General features: G+C 53.0%; 1 protein-coding gene across 3 annotated transcripts in view; it reads right to left on the bottom strand.

Moving 5' to 3' along the window:
- Positions 1-4868: 4868 nt before the first annotated feature.
- Positions 4869-9404, bottom strand: part of LSS (lanosterol synthase) — a 42267-nt gene continuing 37731 nt past the window's right edge. Inside the window, exons 19-22 of one of the 3 annotated variants that reach the window (XM_022596586.2) lie at positions 9297-9377; positions 8534-8704; positions 7643-7721; positions 4869-7145 (exon numbers count right to left, since the gene is read on the bottom strand). In XM_022596586.2, coding sequence (XP_022452294.1) covers positions 7014-7145; positions 7643-7721; positions 8534-8704; positions 9297-9377 — 463 coding nt within the window. In that variant the 3' untranslated portion in view covers positions 4869-7013. Of the gene's footprint in view, positions 7558-7642; positions 7722-8533; positions 8705-9296; positions 9378-9404 lie in introns of all 3 variants that reach the window. The other 2 variants (XM_089910090.1, XM_089910091.1) reach the window with 2 other exon arrangements.

Raw genomic sequence — 9404 nt, 5'->3', positions numbered from 1 at the left:
TCCTTGGTCAGGGTGACCTCCGTGACCCCCCTCCACTCCCACTAACTACCCGGGAGGGGCATAAACTCAGCACTGTTTCCTGGCTCCAAAGGCAGCAGGTGGGTCGCCTGCTGCTCTGCCTGAGGACACAGCCCAGAACAGGAGCAGGGTCTTCTCTCCCCTTCAGTGGACGCCTCGATGCCTCGAGGGCAGGGGGAGGGGGAGGAACCTCCATGCAGAACACAGCCCTTCCTTCCCCAGACTCACAGCTTAGCGTAACTTCGCCCACCCAATCTCGGGTGGGATTTGCAGAGAAGGGTTGCACCCCAAGACAGAGCTGACAGGTCAGCGGGAACGTGGACAGCGGCCTCTGAGGAAGGCCCCAGGGCAGATGCCCCACCAGCCTCCTGAGAACAGGGCCGGGCGTGAGTAGCTCCCCTCCGCCGGCCCCTCCCCTCACACTTACAATGCCATTTCTTCCCCCCCACAAGAAAACCCTCTCAAGGTGGTACCCTCCAGCCATGGACCTGGGAACATCCTGCCAGTTTCCTGGTCATAATGCACTTCCCTTCTAACACATCACTGGATTCAACTTCTAATATTTTAAGTATTTTCTATATTCATGAGGGAAATTGATCTGTATCTCCTTTTCTTGTCATGTCCTGGTCTGGTTTTGCTATCAAGGTCACATTGACCTTATACAATGAGTTGCAAAGTGTTCCCTCCTCCATTTTCTGGATGTTGTGTTACATTGCTATTTCTCTCTTAAATGGTTGATAAATTCACCAGCAAAGCCAGTGAGCTTAAAGTTTTCTTCCAGGAAAGCTTTTAGTTTCTGATTCAATTTCTTAAATAGATATAAAGTCACTTAAGTTTTCCATTTCTTCTCATGCCCATCTAGACAACAACTGTGTCTTTTGAAGAATTTGTCCACATCATCTACATTGTGGAGTATTGGCATGACATAGCTCATATTTCCTTATTATCTTCTCTGAGGTGTTATGCCTCTGAGGACTAATAGGTCCAGCCGAGGCGGAAAACCAAATGTGAAAGTGCAGAAACAGTGTTAGCAGGTTTTTGCCAGAGCATGTAAAGCAGAGCATGTGGGAACCGTGTGATCCAGGGAGAAGGGTGGCCAGGCTTAGGGGGGCAGGCTGGACGACTTATTTCTGCAGGATCTATAGTGAGGTACCCTTTTGTATTCCTGATATAGGTTGTTTTCTTTCTTACTTGGTCAGACTAGAGGCTTGTTACTTTTCTCAAAGCATCAACTTTTGGTTTCATTGATCTTCTTTTACGTTTTCTGTAGCATTTGACTTCTACCCTTTTGTCTGGTATATCCTTCCTTCTACTTACTTTGGTTTTAAGATTCTTAAGATGGACAATTAAATCATTGATTTTTTTTTTTTTTTTTTCACGGGCCTCTCACTGCCGTGGCCTCTCCCGTTACGGAGCACAGGCCCCGGATGCACAGGCTCAGCGGCCATGGCTCATGGGCCCAGCCTCTCCGCAGCATGTGGGATCTTCCCAGACCGGGGCACGAACCTGTGTCCCCTGCATCGGCAGGCGGACTCTCAACCACTGCACCACCAGGGAAGCCCAATCATTGATTTTAAACCTTATCCACAGCATTAATATGTAAGCCTGTAAACATTTCTCTAAGCACAGCTTTAGCTACATCCCACGAATTTTGACATCATGTTTTTATTTTCATTCAGCTTGAAATATTTTCTAATTGCCCTTGTGCTTTTATTTTTTACTATAGATGATTTAGAAATGTATTGTTTCATTTCCAAATATTTGGGATTTTCTAAGTCTTTTTGTTACTGATTTCTAATTTAACTCCACGGTGGTCACAGTACACTCTTTACAGTTTCAATCCTTTTGAATTTCTTGAGACTTGTCTCATGATCCAGCATATGGCCTATCTTAGTGAATGAGCACTAGGAAAGAATGCCGGGAGCTGTACAGATGCCAATTCCTCAAGATGGTTGAAGGTTTTGTCTACGGTTGCTGAGACAGGTATTACAGTCTCCCACTTCAATTGTGTATTTGTCTAATTCTTTCTTTAGTCCCACCAGTTTTTGCTTCATGTAATTTGAAGCTCTGTTATTAGGTGCACATACATTTAAGATTGCTATGCCTTCTTGATGAATTGACATTTTTTTTGTTAGTAAATGTCTTTTTATTTCTGGTACTATTCCTTTTCCTGAAATCTACTGATATTAATATAGCACTTTTTCTTCTTACTTGTGTTTTTATGTTATGTATTTTTCTAAACTTTCACTTTTATCCTGTCTGTATCTTTACACTAAAAATTTCTATGGACAACATTGATGGGTCATGCTTTTTCATCCAATGTTAACAATCTGTAGTTAAAATCTCTGCCTTTTAACCAGAGTGCTTGGCCCTTTACAGTTAATAAAGTTATTTAAATGGTTGGTGTATTAGTCTTCTAGGGCTGCCATAACAAACCAGCACAGACTGGGTGGCTTAAACAACATTTATTTTCTCACAGTTCTGGAAGCTAGAAGTCCAAGACAAGGGTACTGGTAGGGCTGGTCCCTCCGGTGGCCTCTCTACTTGTGTGCAGACGGCCCACCCTGGGTCCTCATGTGGTCTTTCCTCTGTGTGTGCGTTCCTGGTGTCTCTCTCTCTTACAAGGACACCAGTTCTACTGGATCAGGGACCCACCCTTAGGACCTCATTTAACCTTAATTATCTTCTTAAAGGCCCCATCTCCAGATGCAGTATCATATGAGTTTGGGGGGGGGGGACACAATTCAGTCCATAAGAGTTGGGTTTAAGCCTATTATCTTATTTGTTTTCTATTTGTCCCATCTGTCCTTTGTCTTCTTTTTCTCGCCTTCTTTTATTTTAGCAGGGTTATTTTACCTCCTTTATTAGTTTACCAGCTGTACCTCTTTCTTTTTTAGTGGTTTCCTCTAGGGTTTACAGTAGGTTTCTTCTGCTTATCACAGTCTACCTTTACATAGCATACCACTTCTACACGAGGTAGGAGCCTCCATCCTCCTTCAATATCCTTTGTGTTGTCATACCTTTTACTTCTTATGTTAAAACCACCATTATTATTTTTGCTTTTAAAAGTTAATTTTAGGGACTTCCCTGGTGGCACAGTGGTTAAGACTCTGCCTGACAATGCAGGGGACATGGGTTCGAGCCCTGTTCCGGGAAGATTCCACTGCTGCAGAGCAACTAAGCCTGTGCGCCACAACTACTGAGCCCACGTGCCACAACTACCGAAGCCCGTGTGCCTAGAGCACATGCTCCGCAACAAGCCACCGCAATGAGAAGCCCGTGCACCGCAACAAAGAGTAGCCCCCGCTCACCACAACTAGAGAAAGCCACGTGGAGCAACGAAGACCCAACGTAGCCAAAAATTAATTAATTAAAAGAAAAAAAGTTAATTTTAAAGAAGAAATCTTTTAGACAAAGGGGGAAAGCTTCTATATTTACCACACACTTCCCACCTGGTGCTCCTCATTCTCTGAAGATCAGCTTCCACCCAGTATCTCTTTCCCACACCTAAACAACTGAACATTTCTCGTAAGGCAAGGCTGCTGGATGATTCCTTCAACGTTGGTTTGTCTGGAAAAGGTCCACTCTGCCTTCATTTCTGTTTTCTTTGAATATGGAATTTAAGGTTTCAACACTTTGAAGACATCATTCCGGCATGTCTGTTCCTGATGAGAAGTTGCTTGTCATCCTTGTCTTTGCTCACCAGTACATAACGTGCCTGTTTCGTTTGCTTTTAAGATTTATTCATCCTTGGTCTTCATCAGATTATCGTGAGCCTTAAAGTGGGTTTTGGTGGGGTTTTTGGTCTGTCTGCTGAGGTTCATGGATCTGTGGGCTTACACGTCTTGTGTTTGGGAAAATTTCAGCCATGGTTTCTTCCAATGTTTTTCTGCCTCCCTCCCACCCTCCCTCCCGCTTTTCTAGGTCTCAGATGACACGTGTTGGACCACTCAGTATTATCCAACAGGCCACTGAAGCTCTGTTTGATGTTTTAAGTCTTCTGGCCACCGTCAGGCCGCTTCAACGCTCACCTATTCCTAGAGGGCCCAAGGGCAAGCCCTGCTCCCCTACCTTCCCAAGAACCAGGGGCATCAGGGAACACGAGGCCTCAGGCTCGCTGCATCCTGCACAAGAGGCCTGGCCGTGGGACAGGCATCAGAGGCTGCCTAAAGCCACCAAAGTAGCTGTTCTCCACCATGTGCAGCACGGGTCTCAAATGGCCCCTGGGGCACCACTGCCCTGGGAGGAAAGCTGCAAGTCACATACCAATAATAGTCATCACATAGAAACTATTGGTTGGATTATTTTCCCAGAAGAAAACAAGTAACTCTGAAGTTATCGCTATCACCCTAATCCTGAGTGAGGAAAGAGGGTTTTCAGAACAGCACCAGAAATTCCAAGTGAAAATGCCAGGCACATGTCTTTGAGGGGAGCCCAAGGTCAAGACATGCTGCCCCAGTGCCCCTAGTAAGTTTACCGAGCTCTTCGGAGCTGCGTCTTCAGCTTCCTACGGCTGCCACTTGAGAGGGCGGTTCTTGTGAATTCTGCTGTGACCAGACGCCTTGTGGAGAGGCGCAGCCCAGACGCCCCCTTCCCACAATCAGTGAGAAAGCTGAGCACTGACTTTGGAGGCCAACAACAGCAAGAGAATCAAGCCCCTGGCAGGTACCTCATGTGTGACATCCCTGCCAGTCCCCTCTAACTTTCTTGCCTTTGTGTCCCCTTGTCTTGTGTTTCTAGCCTTATAAATAAAACTTTATATTGCAGATGGAGAGATGAAAATAAATCAAGCTGACCAATTAACCTATAATTAGTTGCTGAGAGTTGAGAGAAGAATGAGGAAGCAACAGTTGATTGTATCAATTGTTCAAACATTTTTATTGTCTGAATAAAATTTAAATCTACATAGCGACATTGGTTATGTTCAGTAAGGAAAGTATTTTCTTGGAGATAAGTTTCCATTGTGAGTTAAGCATTTCCAGTTAGAGAATCCCTCAAAGGGTCAGATCTGAAGTTTACATCCTGCTGAACAAGAAAAGCTAATCTGGCTCCAGAGAAAGCTTCCCAGCACAACATTCAAAATTTGCTCCTGATAACCAAAAATAAAACAATTTGAATTCAAGACATGTTAATCATTCTCCCAGGACAGAGAACTTGACTTTTAATCAGGTTGAGGCAAATAATTTTCCCCTCAAATAACTAGAGGTGCATCCTGCTTATCTTGGAACAATTTCTCTTGTTCCCTGAGACTGAGGGGTGGTGGTCCAACACGGGGCACGAGAGACCCCAATCTATGACGGTTTCCAGGATGAAACAAAACACATGCACGACAAGCCTCTGCCTAAGGGGCTCAAATGTCTGTGTATTAAGGTAGCTGGTAAGATAGGTGACCTTCCATAATGTTTCAGTGTAACAGTTGATTTTCATTTCTTTCCCGGAAGCTTTATGTTTCGTCCAGTGATCTGATCATGGCTGGGCATTGACCGCTGCAAGAAGCAGACCGTTGGAAATCACCGTCTGCGCTGCTGGTGCAAGAGTAACCCTGACAGATCTCAAAGGGGCCCAGCGCAGCTTCCTCAGCAAAATAAACCCTAGTTTAAAAACATCTGGGGCAAGTGCTGACATCCAACTAGCGCCAGCTGAACACCCGCTACGTTCCACAGTGTGGCAGCCGGTGGAGCCAGCAGGACCTGCCAGCGCATATGCGCGCCCAGGCCCTGCGGGGCTCAGAGCAGGTAGAGCACCACCTGGGGCAGGAGGGCAGTGGGGGGCAGCTCAGGCAAAGGCTGGACGCAGGCGAGCCCCAGGCAGAGTCAGGGAGAGCGCTCGGGGGCCACGAGAGCTGCGGAAGCAAGGCCACGTGGTGCAAACCTCGGAGAGCACCCTAAGGGTCTGGGCAGGGGTGGTGGGAGCAGGGGGGCACCCAGGCGTCTCTCTGGCTGTCAGAGGGAGGGTGGTGCACTGGGGCCGCGCAGCCAGGGCAGCCGTCAGACAGGGAGAGGCACAGAGGAACAGCAGAAGGAGAAGGCCCTGGGGGGGACGAGAAGCAGGTGGGCCCCTGGGGCGACACCAGGCCTGGGTTTGACCCTCATCGACGCTCTCAGTGACCCTCACAGCCACACTCCTGCTCATCCTCGTAGGTCAGAGGCAATTCCAGGGTTTGGATTTTCCATCCTGAGCCCCAAGTCCACACACGCTAAGCCAGACGGGTTTAGAAGCCAGAGGGGAATTCAGAGGCTCGCCACCTGAGAGGCAGCACCCTGGAAATGTGACCCTCCCTGCAGCTTGGAGCACAAAGGGGGGTGAGGGGTGTCCCCAACACACATCAGGGTCCCACTGCTGCGTGGCCATTAACAACCCCTCACCCTTCCTTACGCTCGGCCTCCCATCTGTCACTACAAGACGCCTGCCACCTCTGAGGTAGCGATGCTGGCGCCCCACGGGCCGGCTGAGCCATGACGCGGCGCTGGCGAGCTCGAGACCCGGGGCAGGCCGGCCTGCAGCGTCTGGTCCCCGATCCCCACTGAGCCTGAGCCGCCACGGTGAACAGGCAGGCCCAGCCTCTCCTGCCAGGCCTTTCCAGGCAGCGGTCCCATCCCTCAGCCAGAGACAGAGACAGGAAGAGCCGGTCCTCGAGGGCCCGAGGCAGGTCGCAGACGAGGCACAGCTGCTCTGCTCCTGAGGACTCAGTCACTGGTCAGGAAAGCCCTCCCAGCCCCGCGCCCACAGAGAGGACATGTACCACGCCAGGCGGTACCACGGAGCGCACTGTGCTTTACCCACCCTCACGGCTCATCCAGTTCCTTCCCTCTCCCGAGCTCTACCAACTGTTCTCAGAACTAACGCTATGCTGAAAATCAAGTCTGAAGGCACCAGCCCTGCCCGTGCCACAGGCCCAGGCTCAGCGCTTCCGCCGAAGCGGGCAGGGAGGGGGCTGCCTCGGCCCCTCTGAGATGCCCCAGCCTCGCCTGGAACTTGCGTGACCAGACGTGCTCTCAAGGGTGGCCGGCGAGGGCACTCTCGGGGTGCAGGCGGGAGAAGCGCCCAAGGGCCCAGATGGGGAAGATGTTTCTGTAGCTCGTGTAGCTGATGGCACAGGACTTGTTGAAGACCCCAGCGATGTTGTCCTGAAAGGACACAGGGAATGAACACAACGTCTCCACCAGGTGGCTGGACAGCTCCCTGAACCGAGACCCTGGCTGGAGGGCTGGCCGGCTGACCTCAGCAAGCGGGGCCTACCACCACCCCAGCTCTTGGACCCCAGGCCCTGCAACAAACCCTCCAGCCCGGGCCACCAGCCCCTCGCAGCCCCACCAACCCCGGACTCATCCAAGGCGGGGCCAGCCTCACGTGACCTTGTGACCCCATGCCCTTCCACACTTCCTTCTGAGTGAGGGGCTGTCAGGATCAGCCCAAGGGTGTCCTGGCCCGTGGGCTTCTCCCCCGCCAGCTCCTTCCCCGACGCCACCAGCCCTGCCGCCAAGCCAGTGCTTCAGTTGCAAACGGCCCAGGCCTTCAGGCCCTGCCACCATCACAGACCTGCTTCCAACACAGGCCACTCACCGGTGGTGTTTGTGACTCTCAAATCCCCAAGGTGCAACCCCACCCACGGCCCCACTCGTACCTGGGGCCAGTCGCCATTGGGCAGCTGCTTTCCAAGCAGGTAGCTGACTCCTCTCTCCAGGGCCGCTACGTCAGGGTGCCTGCAGGGAGACGGGCACTGAACACTCCCACAACCACTCTGCATGAGCCCCCCTCCGGCTGCGGACAGACCTGCGTCCTCACCCTCACGCAGCCAAGCGCAGGGACAAGGATGTGAAACGCTGCACGATGACAGACAGACCCGCCGGTAACAGTCGGCCCACCAGACACCCCGAGGAGCAGCAAATGCCACCGGGGCAGAGGCGAGCGGGCAGGAGGGCAGCCCACGCGTGGCCGGGCGGCAGTCCCTGCCACGAGGGGATGCTCTCCTGTCCACCCGGCCACTGGTCTTCAGGGCCCTCTGAGGGCCACCGAAGCCACATGTGCTAAGCTTGCTCGTCCCGGCCTGGTGAGACACCAGAAGGCTCGATGGCTCAAGACGGAGCTCAGCCTGCCTGCTCCTGCCCACACTACCTGACCTTCCTTTGAGGGGGCTTTAGGGAGATTTCCCAGGGGTCCCAGCACAGACTGGGACACCGTGTGCACGTCTGCGTGCACACGTCTGCGTGTGTGTGTTGTGCACACGTGCCTGAGCACATGTGTGGCTTAGGGCCGGCTGCGGACACAGAGCAGGTGCTGCCACACCTCACACTGCTGACGGCCCTGCTCCCCTGGCTGTCCCTGTCGGGGGGCCTCTTTGCAGGACCTGCCACCTCGCCCTGGGAGCCTGTTGAGGGGGCCCCGCAGGCCTCGCGTCCTCCCACTGCTGCACTGCTGCACTCGGAGCTCAGCTGCCGTGCCCGCCCAGGCTGCCGGCTCACCGCCCTTCCTTCGCCCAGCCCCGCGGCTCTGGGAGAGGCCTTGTCGCCCCCACCTGACGGCCATCAGCCCCATCAGGGCCCAGCACGTGTTGTGGATCTGGGACCGGGCGCTCTGCACGTAGCGCCGCTGCTCACAGGACTCGAAGTCCTCCCCCCAGCCTCCATCTGCCATCTGTCGGGACAGCAGGAAGTCGCAGGCCTGGGAGACCTCTGCACAGGCAGTCCTGCAGAGACCAGCAAGACACGAGACACCATCATGACGGGCGAAGTCCCTGCCCCCCCTCTCGCCCTGGCCAGGCCCCTCAGGGTCACGGAGAGGGGTGCATGGGCCCCCGCACTCAGGCCCAGCCCACCGTGGGACGTGAAGGAGGACAGAGGTGCCGGCACCGCAGGGCTGTTGGAAGGTAAAGGGAGATGCCGTGCATCTGTAGATGGCCTCCTGGACGTGACCCACCAGCAAAGCAGCCCTCGGGGAGGTGTCTGGAGACAGCTGACCCTAGGCCTCCTCCCTTCTCTCAGCCAGTGTCCTGGCCTCGGGCTGCTCCAGCTCCTACTTGGGTGTGGGGCTTGGGTATGGGCGGGTGAGCTGGGGGAGGGCAGAGGGCCGGAGGCTTCCCTCCCCCCCACGAGCCCAGAGGCTGCGCAGAGCAGTGAGGCACAGTGGCTCATACATTTTCTGGAATCCTGATCTTATCTCACTGTTTAAAAACATGTAAGAACACCCCCAAAATCAAACAACAAAGGGAGAATCACCCCCAGCAGAGTGTCATGCTGAGAAGACCCCCATCCCGCCAAGGTGGGAATGTCCACACTCACCCGTCGCGGTAAGTGTGCCCCATGCAGGCGAAGGCTTCCAGCCCAAAGTAGGTGCCGTAGGTGAAGCACACCCCCCAGGAGCTGGAGGAAGAAGGGGACAGCGCCCGG

Source organism: Delphinapterus leucas, chromosome 4 (assembly GCF_059928025.1).
Source record: "Delphinapterus leucas isolate spDelLeu-1000000601 "Yukka" chromosome 4, BTC_Dleu_Yukka2, whole genome shotgun sequence".
Taxonomy (NCBI): Eukaryota; Metazoa; Chordata; class Mammalia; order Artiodactyla; family Monodontidae; genus Delphinapterus; species Delphinapterus leucas.
Note: the sequence above shows the minus strand (reverse complement) of the source record. Positions and strands in the feature narration are given on the sequence as shown.